At 36.6% G+C, this 17,876-nt stretch overlaps 1 protein-coding gene across 2 annotated transcripts in view; it reads left to right on the top strand.

The window, feature by feature from the left end:
* Positions 1-14,992, top strand: part of Far2 (fatty acyl-CoA reductase 2) — a 175,242-nt gene extending 160,250 nt beyond the window's left edge. For both annotated transcript variants that reach the window (XM_074083025.1, XM_074083026.1), the window contains exons 11-12: positions 11,583-11,710; positions 12,919-14,992. In XM_074083025.1, coding sequence (XP_073939126.1) covers positions 11,583-11,710; positions 12,919-13,081 — 291 coding nt within the window. In that variant the 3' untranslated portion in view covers positions 13,082-14,992. The remainder of the gene's footprint in view (positions 1-11,582; positions 11,711-12,918) is intronic.
* Positions 14,993-17,876: the final 2,884 nt, after the last annotated feature.

Raw genomic sequence — 17,876 nt, 5'->3', positions numbered from 1 at the left:
AAGTTCTTAAATTTTTGCATATTCTGAAATTCACAAACATAGAAATCTGTTTTACTTCATCCATGTTCCCTAGATCTTTTTTCTGAGTCCTATGTTCTCTGTGCATATTTTTATGCTATTTCTTACATTTTCAGCTAATATGTTTAGTTTTTACTCTCTTCACATTTTCTACTAAGAAATAATTTTTTAAACTTTTTTATTGAAAAAAAGAATAGCTTTTTTCTTGTTTTCTTTGTACCTGACAGCATTTTTTTGACATTTTATTATTTCAACCTAAAATGATTAAAAATAGGGGGGAAAAAGAGAATTAAGGCTTCAGCAGATTTAACATATGATCTTAAAATATTTTATCAAAAGTAATAGTTCTAAATATAATTGCCAAATTCTGGTGCAGCTCAGAATTCAGTTTGATTTCCTATATGGAATCAGACTTTAAACTGGGGCCTCACTGAAATCTAATTTCATGAAATTAATTAATGAAATTAATTAATTAGATTTCATGAAATCTAATTTTCATGAAATAGCATGAAAATCAAAGCATCTGTTTCCTCTATTTATACAGATGAATAAGTAATATTTAGCTGATACCATGAGAAACATAGCCAGACAAAATGGCAAAGAAATTACTTTCAGAAAGCAGTTCAGCTGTTGGACAATTCTATGAAGCTGTCTGTGGAACACATCAACCCATATCTGCTATCTTTGTTAACACCCCAACTTTCAGAGGTTTGAGATACCTTGAGCTAATACATATAACAAAAGAACAAAATAGAAATAAAACACCAAACTAAGGAAAATATAAATCAGATTGTGAAGTCACCACTAAGAATGAAAAACTACAATGCTCTTCTGTAAAATACCATATCTTCTTGTTATAACTAAGTAGGGAATTTCTTCTTGAGCTTTCTGGATGCAAATAGGAAAATGTAGTTTCATAAAATGTATTATCCAAAAGGAAAAAATATACCAGTGTTCCAAGAGAAGCAAAGCTTTTCTTATTATTTAACTCTAACAAATATTTACAGCAGGTGCCCTATAATGGTTGTCTAAGAGACATAATGGATAATATCTCTTAAGCAAATACAGTAACAACTTTTTTTTTTAGTGGTATTATGGTTTGAACTCAGGGCCTCACACGTGCTAGGCAGGTGCTCCACAACTTGAGTCACTAAAACAGCCCAAGTGACAACTTTTTTAAAAAGTTATTTCTTACCATGTTCCTCCATGAAAGTTGGGAGGATTTCCTTTTTTTTCTTTTTGGCAGTATGGGTTTGGAACTCAGGGTCTCTGCTTGCTAGGAAGGTGCTCTACCACAGAGCCATACCTCCAGCCCAAGAGGATTAACCAAAAGAAACATGGATAATGAACCATCCAAGGGCTCCTTCATTAAGTCAGTGCTCATTGAGTGCTCATGCTGTTAAATGGAATATTAATATTTAGTTACTTTGTGTTTTGACAGTTTTCTGTAATTAATATGTAACATTTTATTTACATGTAACAGAAGCAGAATTAAGCAGCCCAACAGAACTAAATCTTTAAGATGTAAAACTGAATTATATTCTTTAGAAGTTTAGTATTTTCTAGAAAATGGAACAGGTAATCATAAAGGAAAGATGCAAGTTATAAAATAAACAGAAGTATCTCAAAAAAGCACTAGAGCAATTTTAAAGTTAATAAACTTGCTTTCAGTGGGGATTGGCTTTTCGTTTTGATAATTTATGTCTTCTATTTGGTACAATCTAAACCTCTACCAAAGACCAGCTCTGAAAAAAGGAAACTGAGTTTAATTTGGTCACATCCATATAAACCTATACAAAGATCAAATAATAGAAGAAATTGCTGTATAACCAAAACAAGAAACTATTGGATTTTAAAATTAATATTAAGGCCAGGCTTCACACCTATAATCCCAGCTATGTATGAGACAAAGATAGGAGGCCAGTTCAAGATCTGTACAGGCAAAAAATTCAGCCAGATCTTATCTCAAAACACAACCTAGGCATGGTGCACACAACTGAAATCCCAGCTCTACAGAGGATTGAGGTAAGAGGATGTAGGTCCATGGCTGACCTGGGAAAAAAGTACAAGACCCTATTTGAAAAATAATGAGAGGGAGAGAGAGAAGGCTGAGGCATGGCTCGCTGGTAGAGCACTTGCCTAGCTCAAGGCCCTGAGTTAAAAGCCCTGAGTTGAAAACCCCAGTACCACCAAAAATTAGGTTAAATTAAAAAAATAAAATTAGAAGAGGAATTCCAAGATGGTGGCTAGAGGGAGGAAGCAGAAAGCGTGCCTCCTATAGTGAAATCTGGAGAGATGCTGGAGACACACCTTGCAGGCAAAACCACTGAGAAGAGGCAAAACATACACCCCTCCACACCTCCAGCCCGTGCAGAGAATCTCCACTTCACATTAAACTGAGAAACCAGGAGGGCCCCCGGGCCGCCAGTCGCCCATGCCCAGATGGCTTGGGAAGATGCGGACAAGGTGAGCTAAGTGCTACACAGTACTCCCCCAGACAACCCTGGGCCAGATCAGCATAGCCCCTGGACAGACCGACCTCCACCCAGGGAAAAAAAGAGAAACTGAGTTTATTCTTTTTTTTGTTCTTATTGCTTATTAGCAATAAGAACAATAAAGACACCTTGCAAAGAGGGTGGGGCACACTGAGCGCTGAGCGGGGGGAGGGGAATCTTTCCCAGAACTGTAAATAAACAAGCCGGGCCTGGCCGGAGAGGCTCGGGTGGGAGCGGGGCACACGCCCAGCAACCAGGAGTGGGAAAGCTTGTGAGAGTGGCAGAGGGAGGAAAACTCCACAGGAGAGGTGGGAAGACCCACATCCCACCTGAGCTGTAAACAAACATGCCAGCCGGCAAGAGCAGCAGCACATACCCAGCAATCAGGAGTGGGAAAGCTTGTAAAAGTGCAGTGGGAGGAAAACTCCACAGGAGAGGGGGAAGACCCACTTCCCATGTGAGCTGTAAACAAACACGCAGGCCAGAGAAAGTGGGTGCAGTGTCACCTCCCCCAGTCTGCTTGGAAAGGGGAAAGCTTGTAGCAGTGGCTCGCACACAGGAGAACTCTGAGTAAACAAAGCCTGCAGGGCCAGGTGAGTGTTAAGCTCACTCGTGAGATCTGCATAAAAAAGCCTCCAGCAGCAGCAGGCTGACAGCAGTGGGCAAGAAAGCCACAGCCACAGATAGCCATTCACAGACCTGTCTTCAGACTCTTTTTTATCTCTCTCCCTACCTTTGATGAGAAAACAAACGAACTACACTTGTATGCTGAAAAACTTACCGAAACTGTATTGCATTTGAACTTGGGACACTTTGTGGGGTTTTTTTTTGTGTGTGTGCAGTTTTGTTCTACTTTTATGTGTCCCCTTTGATGAGCCAACTACAGAACAACATCTGAGGCACCATCTCCAGGATTGGAGGCTGAGATGGACACCAAAATTATTAAGACTGAAACTTCATTGCATTTGAACTTGGTGGTTTTTTTTTTATTTTCTACTTTTCATTTTATTTTATTTTATTTTATTTTTATATATATTTTTTCTTTCATTTACTTATTTTTTATTTTTATTCTTATCTTTATTCTTTTTATTTTTTATTTTCAATCCTCTCTCTGTCTCTCTAATGCCTGTTCAGATTACTGTCAATTAGTACACTAACACTCCCTGCTTATATCTTTGAAACTCTTGTTTGATTCTTTGTTTTGTTTTTTCCTACTTGTTTATTTGTTTTTCCCTTTTTCTTTAACTTCTTTGCTTTCCATCTCTCATCTTTCCATTCTAAATATCACCATTGTTATTATTACAAGCTAGAAAATATTTAATTGCACACAGTACAGGGACAGTAATAACACCAAGGTCAATGATGGGAAGACAGAAAAAACAGGGAAACCAGTTTCCCCACAGCAAAAAATTAGTACAGGAACCAGAGACAAATGAAGAACACAGATACTCAGATCCAGACTCCAACAAAATGAAGATAAACTATGCCAAAGAACCCAATGAAGCCCACAAGAATAATTTAAAACAAGACATACTACAGGTACTCAATGAGAATTTTATAGAGATGAAACTGGATATGGTCAACCAAAATGTACAGGAGACACTCAAAAATTCCAAGACAACAAAAATAGAGAATTAGAAACAGCAAAAGAAGAAATAAAGGAAACCCTACAAGCACTGTATGAACACCACAGTGAAACAGAGAACACAATTAATAAAGAGATAAATGAACTCAGGACAAAAATAGACAACATTAAAGAGGAAACCACCCAGGATATGGAAATCTCAGAAAAAAGAATGAAACAGAACTGCAAAACAAAATGGAAGGCAAATCCAGCAGAATAGAACATACACAAGACAGAATCTCAGAACTTGAAGATGAAATGGTAATTAAAGGAAAAATCGAAGAACTATTAATTAAACAACTTAAGACCTGTGAAAAGAAAATGCAAGAACTCACCGACTCCATCAAAAGACCAAACCTGAGAATCATGGGCATCAAAGAAGGAGAAGAGGTGCAAGCGAAGGGAATGCATAATATATACAACAAAATAATAACGGAAAATTTCCCAAATCTAGAGAAAGATATTCCCATACAGATGCAAGAGGCCTCCAGGACAACAAACAGACCAGATCAAAATAGAACTACCCCACGGCATATCATCATTAAACCAACAAGTTCAGAAACCAGGGAAAGAATATTGAAGGTTGTAAGAGAGAAAAAACAAGTAACATACTAAGGCAAACCCATCAAAATCACAGCAGACTTCTCAACAGAAACATTAAAAGCAAGAAGAGCATGGGGTGAGATCTTCTGGGCACTGAACGAAAATAACTTAAACCCCAGGATACTCTACCCAGCAAAATTATCATTCAAAATAGATGAAGCAATAAAAGTCTTCCATGATAAGCAGAAACTAAAACAATATGTGACCACAAAGTCACCACTACAAAAGATTCTTCAAGGGATTCTGCACACAGAAAGTGAAACCCCACTTAACCATGAAAAGACAGGCAGCACAAAACCACAGGAAAAGAAAAAGCAAGACAGTAGAGAGTAACCTCAACTTAGGTACACACAATCAAACCTTCAAACAACTAAGACAACTCAATGACAGGAATCACCACATACCTATCAGTACTAACACTTAATGTGAACGGACTTAATTCACCCATCAAAAGGCACTGCTTGATGAAATGGATTAAAAAAAGGAAGATCCAAGAATTTGTTGCTTACAGGAGACCCATCTCACTGACAGAAATAAGCATGAGCTTAGGATGAAAGGCTGGATAAGATTTACCAAGCCAATGGCCCCCAAAAACAGGCAGGAGTAGCAATACTTATCTCTGACAAAGTAGACTTCAAACCTACATTGATCAAACGAGATAAAGAAGGACATTCCATACTAATAAAAGGGGAAATAGACCAAAAGGAAATAATTATTAACCTGTATGCACCCAATGTCAATGCACACAATTTCATCAAACATACCCTAAAAGACCTAAAAGCATATATTAACTCCAACACAGTGGTTGTGGGAGACTTTAACACTCCATTATCATCAATAGATAGGTCATCCAAACAAAAACTCAATAAAGAAATCCAAGATCTAAAACATACAATAGATCAAATGGACCTACTTGATGTCTACAGAACATTTCATCCAACTTCTACACAATATACATTCTTCTCAGCAGCCCATGGTACCTTCTCCAAAATAGATCATATCCTAGGGCACCAAGCAAGCCTCAGCAAATATAAGAAAATAGAAATTATTAGTGCATACTATCTGATTACAATGCAGTAAAACTAGAACTCAACAACAAAAGTAAAGACAAAATACATGCAAACAGCTGGAAACTAAATAACTCATTACTTAATGAACAATGGATCATTGATGAAATAAAAGAGGAAATTAAAAAGTTCCTGATGTAAATGAAAATGAAAACACAACCTACCAGAACCTATGGGACACAGCAAAGGCAGTCCTGAGAGGAAAGTTTATAGCCATGAGTGCATATATTAAAAAGACAGAAAGATCCCAAATCAATGACCTAATGATACCTCTCAAACTCCTAGAAAAACAAGAATAAGCAAATCCCAAACAAATAGGAGAGAAATAATAAAAATAAGAGCTGAAGTCAATGAAATAGAAACCAAAAAAGCATACAAAGAATTAATGAAAGAAAAAGTTGTTTCTTTGAAAAAATAAACAAGATCAACAGACCCTTGGCAAACCTCACTAAAATGAGGAGAGAAAAAACCCAATTTAGTAGAATTAGGAATGCAAAAGGGGAGATAACAACAAATACCATGGAAGTCCAGGAAATCATCAGAGACGACTTCGAGGATCTATTCAAATAAATTTGAAAATCTTAAAGAAATGGACAGATTTCTAGATACATATGATCATCCAAAACTGAACCAAGAGGAAATTAACCACCTGAATAAATCTATAACACAAAATGAAATTGAAGCAGTAATCAAGAGTCTCCCCAAAAAGAAAAGTCCAGGACCTGATGGATTCTCTGCTGAATTCTATCAGACCTTTAAAGAAGAACTGATACCAACCCTCCTTAAACTGTTCCATGAAATAGAAAGGGAAGGAAAACTGCCTAACACATTTTATGAAGCCAGTATTACACTTATCCCAAAACCAGGCAAAGACACCTCGAAAAAGGAGAACTATAGGCCAATCTCCTTAATGAACATTGATGCAAAAATCCTCAACAAAATAACGACCAACTGAATTCAACAATGCATCAAAAAAATTATTCACCCCACGACCAAGTAGGCTTCATCCCAGGAATGCAGGGGTGGTTAAACCTACGAGAATCAATAAACGTAATAAACCACATTAAGAGAAGCAAAGACAAACACCACTTGATCATCTCCACAGATGCAGAAAAAGCCTTTGATAAGATCCAACACCATTTCATGATAAAGCTCTAAGAAAACTAGGAATAGAAGGAAAGTACCTCAACATTATAAAAGCTATATATGACAAACCTACAGCCAGCATTATACTTAATGGAGAAAAACTGAAACCATTCCCTCTAAAATCAGGAAACAAACAAGGTTGCCCACTATCTCCACTCCTATTCAACATAGTACTGGAAGTCCTAGCCAGAGCAATTAGGCAAGAAGAAGGAATAAAAGGAATACAAATAGGTAAAGAAACTGTCAAAATATCCCTATTTGCAGACGACATGATCCTATACCTTAAAGACCCAAAAAACTCTACTCAGAAGCTTCAAAACATCATCAATAGCTATAGCAAGGTAACTGGATATAAAATCAACATAGAAAAATCATTAGCATTTCTATACACTAATAATGAGCAAACTGAAAAAGAATACATGAAAACAATTCCATTTACAATAGCCTCAAAAAAAAAATCAAATACTTAGGTGTAAACCTAACAAAAGATTTGAATGACCTCTACAAGGAAAACTATAAACTTCTGAAGAAAGAGATTGAGGAAGACTATAGAAAGTGGAGAGATCTCCCATGCTCATGGATTGGTAGAATCAACATAGTAAAAATGTCTATACTCCCAAAAGTAATTTACATGTTTAATGCAATTCCCATCAAAATTCCAATAACATTCATTAAAGAGATTGAAAAATCTACTGTGAAATTTATATGGAAACACAAGAGGCCACGAATAGCCAAGGCAATACTCAGTCAAAAGAACAATGCAGGAGGTATCACGATACCTGACTTCAAACTATATTACAAAGCAATAACAATAAAAACAGCATGGTACTGTCACAAAAATAGACAGGAAGACCAGTGGAACAGAATTGAGGACTCAGATATGAAGCCACACAACTATAACTAACTTGTCTTAGACAAAGGAGCTTAAAATATACGATGGAGAAGTAGCAGCCTCTTCAACGAAAACTGCTGGGAAAACTGGTTAGGAGTCTGCAAAAAACTGAAACTAGATCCATGTATATCACCCTATACCAACATTAACTCAAAATGGATCAAGGATCTTAATATCATACCACAAACTCTAAAGTTGATATAGGAAAGAGTAGGAAATACTCTGGAGTTAGTAGGTATAGGTAAGAACTTTCTCAACGAAACCCCAGCAGCACAGCAACTAAGAGATAGCATAGATAAATAGGACCTCATAAAACTAAAAACTTCTGTTCATCATAAGAAATGGTCTCTAAACTGAAGAGAACACCCACAGATTGGGAGAAAATATTTGCCAGCTATACATCAGACAAAGGACAGATAACCAGAATATATAGGGAACTTAAAAAACCAAATTCTCCCAAAACTAATGAACCAATGAAGAAATGGGCAAGTGAACTAAACAAAACTTTCTCAAAAGAAGAAATTCAAATGGCCAAAAAAACTCATGAAAAATGCTCACCATCTCTATCAATAAAGGAAATGCAAATTAAAACCACACTAAGATTCCACCTCACCCCTGTTAGAATAGCCATCATTAGCAACACCACCACCAATAGGTGTTGGCAAGGATGCGGGGAAAAAAGAACCCTCTTACACTGTTGGTGGGAATGTAAACTAGTACAACCACTCTGGAAAAAAATTTGGAGGCTAATTAAAAAGCTAAACATTGATCTACCATTTGATCCAGCAATACCACTCTTGGGGATATACCCAAAAGACTGTGACACAGGTTACTCCAGAGGCACCTGCACACCCATGTTTATTGCGGCACTATTCACAATAGCCAAGTTATGGAAACAGCCAAGATGCCCCACTACTGACGAATGGAGCAAGGAAATGTGGTGTCTATACACAATGGAATTTTATGCAGCCATGAAGAAGAACGAAATGTTATCATTCGCTGGTAAATGGATGGAATTGGAGAACATCATTCTGAGTGAGGTTAGCCTGGCCCAAAGACCAAATGTCGTATGTTCTCCCTCATATGCAGACATTAGATCAAGGGCAAACACAACAAAGTGATTGGACTTTGAGCACATGATAAAAGAGAGAGCACACAAGGGAGGGATGAGGATAGGTAAGACACCTAAAAAATTAGCTAGCATTTGTTACCCGTAACGCAGAGAAACTAAAGCAGATACCTTAAAAGCAACTGAGTCCAATAGGAAAAGGGGACCAGGAACTAGAGATAAGGTTAGATCAAAAAGAATTAACCTAGAAGGTAACACACACGCACAGGAATTAATGTGAGTCAACTCCCTGTATAGCTATCCTTATCTCAACTAGCAAAAACCCTTGTTCCTTCCTATTATTGCTTAACTCTCTCTTCAACAAAATTAGAGATAAGGGCAAAATAGTTTATGCTGGGTATTGAAGGGATGGGGGGAGAGGGAGGGTGCGGAGTAGGTGGTAAGGGAGGGGGTGGGGGCAGGGGGGAGATATGACCCAAGCATTGTATGCACATATGAATAATAAAACAGTAAAAAAAAAAAAAAAACAAGAAAAGTGCTTTTAGCACTTAGAAGCCAAAAACTAAACTAAACTAAACTAAAATAAAATTAGATTACTATTAAGGGGCTAGGAGTATAATTCAGTGGTAAGTACCTGCTTAGCATACAGAAGGCTCTGGGTTATCCCAAGCATCTCAAAAACAAAACTAACAGGAATCAATTTAAATGAAACTCTAAAATTCACTCACGTATTTAGTAAGTATTTATTTATTTTGGGTTTTTGACAGTCCTGGAGTTTGAATTCAGGGCCTTGTGCTTGCTAAGTAGACATTCTACAACTTGAGCCAAGCTCCCAAACCTGTTTTTGCTTTAGTTATTTTTAGGAATAAGGGCTCACTTTTTGACCAGGCTAGCCTGGACCACAATCCACCTATTTATCCCTCCTGCATAGTTGGGATGACAGGCATGTGCCATCACACCCAATTTTATTGGTTGAGATGGAGTCTTGCTGTCTTTCTGCTGGATCTGAGCCTCCTGAGTAGCTAGGGTGCAGGCCTGAGACACCATGCCTGGCAGCTAGCACTTCTTAAATGCCTACTTTGTGCCAGTGATTGTTCTAGAAACCTCATGTATTTAAGGTATTTTTTTTATTATGTAGAGTTAGTGTTAATTTACTTTAAATGGAGTGAAAATTCCCAAAACTAAATATAGAAGTTTCTGAATTGAGAGATTTCATTTTGGGTAATTTTCAAATTTTGAATTCAATTTTTGTAATAGTTTGAATTAAAATTCTTCCAAGTGATTCCTCAGTGGAGGTTTAATCAGTTAAGTCTAATCATACACCTCTCCTTCATTACACACAAGGAAAGCTCTCTAACAATGGGAGCGCTGTTGTCTGAGAAAGTTGCCCCATGGGGAGAACCAAAGCTCCTTAAACACACCCTTCACTTGGTAAGATTTATGAAACATCGGAACTTTTTCTCCTAACACAAGCTCATTTTTCAGGCCATCTTTTCCAAATACACCAAATAAAAAAACGCATAAAGCCAAATCCAGCCAGTTTGAAGAACATTAGTGTTTAATGTGATTTTTTCATATTATTTCAACAGGGTCAGAGCCAAACCCTTCCAAAAGAACCTAATACTTTAAATTTTTCCAGAGCTAACACAATTTTCCAGACACTTTTTAGTGTTACAATTTTATTACCTCAAGTTCCTCATATTCAATCAAAACTGTTTAATTATATTTGAAGCTCATTTCCTGTTTCTCTCCCCCCAAATTAAGCTGTTTATGGACATTTTGAAAAGATGTATGGATGACTCAAGGATGATCTATCAGGTTTCTCTTCCCTACCCATCCCATCTTGGTGTGCAATCCCTATAGACCTGAGTCCCCTGGTAACCCTGTCTCACACAGCATATTTTCAAAGTGCAGCAGAAATGGAATCTATTGAAAGAATATCAAGTCCTTTATACTAGTTTTCAATAGTAAACCAAATAAACAATAAATTTTTAATCATGCAACTTTTTAAAACTTTATTGTCACTTTCAATGTCTGTACTCTATTTAGCCCCAAATCGCTTAATCTCCCTTGCCCTTCTTGTTCTGCCCTCTACCTCCCTCTTCATGGATCTCTCCTATTTCCTACACCAGGAGCCACTCACATTTGAAATATCAATTCTGCTATCCTATTCCTTAAGGCTTTTCTTCCCAAAGCTTGCTCTCATCTGCATAATGAAGTGGTCATGTAGAGAAATGTGACGTTGGGGGATGGCAGGTCAATGGAACAACACTGAAATTTAAGAGGAATGAGAAAGATGCATGTAATTTTTTTGGTCACTAACATATTATTACATCACTATTTAAAATATTTATTCCTTCTTAACTTGAAAAAGTACACAAAGCCAATCAAAAGCTTTCACCAGACCAAGCAATACCAGTTCCTCTAAATTTTCCTCACAAGACTTCCTAAATGTCAAATGCTTGCATTGCTCCACGTTTGAATATTCCTAAGCAAATGGTAAGCCATTTTGTCAGTACCTTTGAAATAACAGCTCCAATATCTCTTCTTTGGAGGCATCCAACCTATGTCTACCAAATTGAATGCCTTTTATTTATATAGAAGAAACTTCACCAAGTGGACAAGGTGACCACTCAGAGGTGCAACTCTGATCACTCTTGCCTTGCAGGTATTCAACTTTGATGTGCGTCAGTTGAACTGGTTAGAATACATTGAAAATTATGTTTTGGGAGTTAAGAAGTACCTACTGAAAGAGGACATGGCTGGGATCCCAAAAGCAAAGCAACACTTAAAAAGGTAAGCATTATCACCTCAGGAGTATCTGTGGAACACCAACTGTGTATCTGACTTTATAACAGACATAAAATGTGACCAGGGAAAAGGCAGAATTCACATTTCTTGAGCATTTACTACAGCACAAGTCCTACCTTCTATGTTATAGCCTGTAATATACAGTTTCATTTAGCTCTCACTGCACCATAATGGCAGGTATTATTTTTGTTACCCTGTTTATCCCAGAAAATATTCACAGTCCAAGAAGGCAAGTAAATTGTCCATGGGAACTTATAAGTTCAGGGGTCACATTTGAACCCAAGTTTCTGTTTCTTCTACCACAGCCTATCCTAATGTGATATAAAAACTACCCAAAAGGGCCAAGTGTGGTAATGCATGTGTGTAATCTGAGCTACTCAAGAAGTAGATAAGGAGGATTGTGGTTTGAGGCAAAATTTTACTGAGACCATGTCTTAACAAAAAAGCTGAGTGTGGTGAGGTGCACCTGTCATCCTAGCTACAGGAGAGGAAAAGGTAGAAGAATCATGGTCCAAGTCTAGCCCTCAAGCTGAAAAATAACTAAAAGCAAAAAGGGACTGTGTGTGGTTCAAGTGGTAGAGCACCTTTCTATGAATGCAATCTTAGTACCACCAAAAAAAAAAAAAAAAGGAATATGCAAAAGGCAAATCTGATCAGGATGCATTACCTGGGGAAAATCACTTAGCTACTCTTCAGTTCCTTCAACATCCTTATATTTCTCTCAGTCATAATTCCCAAGGGCAAAGAATAATACCATGCATGTCTTAATTCTGGTAGAAGCAGGTTTGTGTAGTGCAGAGATGATAAGGATGGAAATGTAGACTGAAAACAGAAAGGAAGCTTGAAATGTCAATCAAGAACTTTAGACTACCCTCTAGTTAATAAGAATTCTGAAGATTTATGATACAATAAGATCAAAATGTATTTTCAAAAGATTCTGATAGGTAAAGTTTGTAAAACAGCTTCATAGTTTCAAGTAGGGATGAGTATAGAGAGTGACTAGCTAAGGAAATTTAATTATTCAACAAGAATGTGGGAATGAAAGATGAAAAGGTTATCAAGTCATGCTGCATACTCTATTAGTACTTAATAAATATTTGCTGTCACAGTCGGGAAGACACATTTACACTTCAGCTAGCATAGTTGGCCATTTGGGCCTGTTTTAACTTTGGTTATATCTGTTTGTTCCCCAGGCTCCGAAATATCCACTACCTCTTTAACACAGCCCTCTTTCTTATCATCTGGCGCCTTCTCATCGCAAGATCTCAGATGGCTCGGAACATCTGGCTCTTCATCGTCAGCTTCTGTTATAAGTTCCTCTCCTACTTTAGGGCATCTAGCACACTCAAGGTCTAAGAACATCTGACAATCACCTTTTATCTGGAACCAATCAGATACCTCTAATTCAGTAAAAGGTGGTTCCCACAATTAGGAAGTAACAAGGAACACACCCACACTGTCAAATGTCAAATATGCTGTTATGTATTCATTCCTATTTCTTAAATGTATATTCTTTTTATTTCTGTGAAAGAAAGTCATAAACTAGGCTATAACACACGTTTTAGGAAAAAATTATTTCCAGATCATTTCCTGACACTCTATTCTATGCTCTTGTACATTAAGCATGAAAGTGCCCCCAATTTTCTATATTTAGCTTTTTATTCTCCTGAGAGGACCATTTTAACTCAGTAAGCATGGGAGACAACCTAATAGGAGCCAAAATATATACAAGTACTAAGCTTGGAACCATTCTGGGGCATCAGGAGAAAGGTTTAAATTAGGATGAGTAAAGAAAACAGGGACTTAACATCCTCACAAAACTGTCAAGAGGAGTAATTCCCCACTGGAAGTACCTTTCTTTCCTTTCCATGTTACACCTTAAGTGTCTTGGTTGAGCAGTGGGGGAATTAGAAGTGGACTCGCTTTTACCATTTTTCTGAACTGTCTTCTTATTTAACCTGAAGAGAAACAAGGAGTGCAAATAATTGTGCATAAAAGGAGAACTTAAGCATATTTGCATCAGGGACTCTAGCTTATTATGTTTTCAAGTTAATAGCTTCTCATAACTTTGACAACTGTTATCTAAATCTTTTTAATCACCAGTTTTCTCGAAAACCTTGAGGTTCCTTCTTGTTCATTGAAGTTGCCAAAGCCTTTATATTTGAGCCTATTTCCCTCAGGCCTCAATTAGAGTGTCTAACAGATAGAGAGAAGTTCCTAGAATTAAACAAATAAATATCTGTCTTATCTTTGACAGTGAGAAAAGCAAGATTCAAATAAAATTTTAAAATGTAGTGTGACTTTTCGTGTATGAAGTGGGGAAGGTTAGTGTGTTCTGTGCTCACCAGAGGATTTCCTAGTACATTAATCATCCCAGTGGCACAAAGTTAACTGTACAATGTACAGCAGAAAAGTAGATGAACTCTTAAGTTTAGATTGGGATTTTTTGCTTAAAATATTTTATACATAATACTTGATATGTTCTAAAATTTCCATGCTAATTAAATGCGACCCCAACTGTCCTCATATTTAAGAGATGAGGAAATCTTGGATTGCAGCATTTCTTCACATGGAATATTATTTAAGTATTCACAAGTAGCTGAAAACTACACAGGCATAAAATATTAACAAAGACTAGCAGTTACATTTATGGTAACTTTGTGGAATTAGTGATATATAAAAAGGCACATTCAGATAACTGAAGAATACAAGGCCCTCTTGCAGTGTTTAGCCCAGTATTGCTTGGGGGAGACCCTTCTGGATAATGTCTTTCCTGATTTGAGCTAAAATCTAGGGACTACTTTCCATGGCAGACAACTCAGCTCTAAAACAAAGCATCTAGTGATCTTTAGTTTGAGATGTCTACATGATACTTTAGAGCTCCATTAAAAAGATACCAACCATGGATATGATAAAAATGTGAAATCAAGACATAGGATTAGATTCAAGTGTAACAGAATTTGTTATCTTTTGGTTATTGGATGTTTCATCAATTCAGTAACTTCACTGATGAAGTGTTCATGTTTTGACTTTTGAGTAAATGATCTGTGAATTAAAATTCCCCCATTCTAGTGTTGTCTTTGATCAGCATTGACTACTGTAGCTCTCTTCCATCCACCCCCACATGAACAATGATCTTCCAAAGATCTCCCAACTAAATCAAACCCTAGCAATAACTATTAGATGAAAAAACATGTGGGTACAACATGCTTCACTTTTTCTGATACCATCATTAGGGTTATATTTATGTGAGTGCTCTGTCTGTGGCATCAGCAAAGTTCTCTTGTGGTGATTAAACAGGAAGAACAGGTGACTGTATGAAAGAATCTCAAGTATGGAAGTATTTCATATTCAGAATGAATTAACAATTACTCAAATTCTTAATATACACAAAGCAATGGGAAGGAATCTTCTATGTAGATGAGATGAAAAATACACAGGAAAGGTATCTACATTAAAAGAATTCTTGGTAATCTCTATAGTCTGCACCCACAATACCTGATACAGTATCAAATATTACAGGCAGAAGACAATCACTGCCCAAGGCAATTAATAATAGGAAAAAAAACTGAGGCAGATGTGCACACAACTCAGAAAAACACTTCACAATTTTGTACTAAATTAGATCAGAAAGTTCACAAGAACCACATGCAACTTTCCACAAGCCTAATTTTATAGAACTGCTATTATAGTCACAGGGTCTGCCAATAGTAAGAAGCAACGGTGGACCCACACATAAGTCCAGGAAAATGCTCCCTGCCTCTACTACTTTTTAAAAAACATTCTAAAACACAACAAAGTAAGACTAGGAATTGTTGGGTTTAAGATGTAATTCATTTCCTGAGGAGTGCAACTACGGCTGTGGCCAGTCTCTTCTGCTGCACAAATGTTTTAGGTGTATCTCTATTTTCCCTAATTTTATCTGAAGTAAGGACTGTAACCTAAAATTGGCTGTGGGTGGAGAAATGTGAGGTAGAGCAGGGCAAGTTCAGTAAGTTAGCTCAGCTGTAGAGAAGTATTTTAAAGAAATTAAAAGGTAGGGCTGAGTGTGTGGCTCGGTGGCAGAGTACTTGCCTACAACACTCAGGGACCTGAATTTAATCTGAGAGAGGGAGGGAGGCAGGGAGAGGAAGAGGGAGGGAGGAAATTAAAGTTAAATGTAATTATCAAAATGATTTGTATAACCACATGAAAAAAGGGTAAGAAGAATTTATGGGGCATTTATTACATAGATATATGAATAGCTGCTGAAGGGCTGCTTAGGCGTAAAGCTTTTGGTAATGTGTATTTCTCTCTGCCTCTCATACTGAGTTCTACTTTAAAATTATTACATAAAATTACAGAAATGAATGACAACAGTTAATTACCTTTGTTGAACATCCAATTTTGGAGTTGACAGAACACAGCTATTTAAATACTAATTGTGATCTTGTTTGTATTCAATTGTGTTTACAAGTTTATAGACCCACTTAAGTCAACTGCTCAGTTTTCATCATTCTTCCCTTTAAATATGAAAAACATAGGGCTGGGCATGGTGGCTCGGGCCTGGAATCCCAGCTACTAGGCAGGAGGCGGCAGATGGCCTGGGCAAAAAAGCACAAGACCCCATAGGGAAAAATAACGAAAGCAAAAAGGGCTTGGTGCATGGCTCAAGTGGTAGAGCACCTGCCAAACAAGCACAAGACTCAGTTCAAACCCCAGTACTGCCAAAAACTAAAAAACCAAAATAAAAAACTCAAAAGAAAAACAATCCTTGGCAGTTTGTTTTCTACTCTTAAAATAGTGCAAGGTGATTTCATCTCTAAAGAAATACTTCAGAAAATGGGGTGGGAGGTGCTCATTTAGACCATAAGGTGGCAAACAAGAAGTTCACTACCATTTTTATTTGATGGTTTGAAAAAGGTTAGCTTGCTAAAGGTTTGCTGCCATTCATGCTTTTGAACTCTTGAAGAAAAAGCACTGGGTTAAATGGTTTAAGCAATTTTTAAATAGTAAAAAACATGTATCTTGATTTCAAGTGTAAACTGAATTTTGAAGCAGAGGAACTGCATACAAAGTTACTTCTTGATGCTTGAATTACTAGTCTCTAACATAAACAAGATTAAATGCAGAGGATATCTCTAGTTACCCTATTAAAATATTAAATCTTAGTCATTTCCTTATGAATTCCAAGGTTGATTATATCAGAGATTGTTTTGTCTGCATTATTAAATCATAAAAATACAAAGTTTTCTATCAAAAATGAGAAAATCTGTATTAATCATCTGAGAATTAGAAGTTCTGATGTATTGAGCTAAGCTTTTTCTAAAAGGTGGCCTTAAGTGTTCACATACTGAAGCGTGAAGTATTCACCGTTTAGTGACCTTTGTAGGTCTCTGTATGGAAACATAGTTTTAAAAAATACATTTCAATTAATTTGAGGTTTCAGACTTTTAAAATATGTAGGCTGGAACATACAGATATTATGAATATACTAATAAGATGAAAAGGACTGGCTTGAGTAATATGGTTAGTTTTCCTGGCTAGAGGGACCCAAGGGCATTGGGGAAGCTGCATAATAGGCAGGCCAGTAAGGTGCATTCTTTGATGGAAAAGAAACACCTGGTGAGGACTAAAACTCTGAATAAATACTAATACAGTTCATCTCTAAGAGCTGGACAGAATATGAGTTCTGTCATTCACAAAAAATTTTAACCTATTTGAAGACAGCCTTTCTTAACTTTTAAAATGGAAATCAGTGGCAAAGCAGGATTTTACTTTAAAGAAATTCCTTTATAGTCAGTTTTATGGGACAGATTCATTTCAATAAAAAAATTTAATATAGTTAGAAAACATGGAAATAATTCAAAACATAAGTATAAAAATAATTTTTTCAAATGTTTTAAAGACACTTATCTGTTATAATCCTGAAACTAATACTTAGTATTTTCCTCCCATTTAAAAAAAATGGCTGTTTTTTTCTGACAATTAGATTCAAAAGACCAACATTCAGTCTAAAGTAGCTGAAATTCTAATTCTCTGGAATTAAAACTCCTTTTGAGAGATGTTCAAGTTTCTTGCCCAATTTTGTTGGAAATTTGAAGAAAATAAAATATCAGAGAAGGCTCAATGACGATTTGGAGTTTCCTACGTTCTCAAATCTTTCAAAGCG

Source organism: Castor canadensis, chromosome 8, assembly GCF_047511655.1.
Source record: "Castor canadensis chromosome 8, mCasCan1.hap1v2, whole genome shotgun sequence".
Classification (NCBI taxonomy): domain Eukaryota; kingdom Metazoa; phylum Chordata; class Mammalia; order Rodentia; family Castoridae; genus Castor; species Castor canadensis.
Note: the sequence above shows the minus strand (reverse complement) of the source record. Positions and strands in the feature narration are given on the sequence as shown.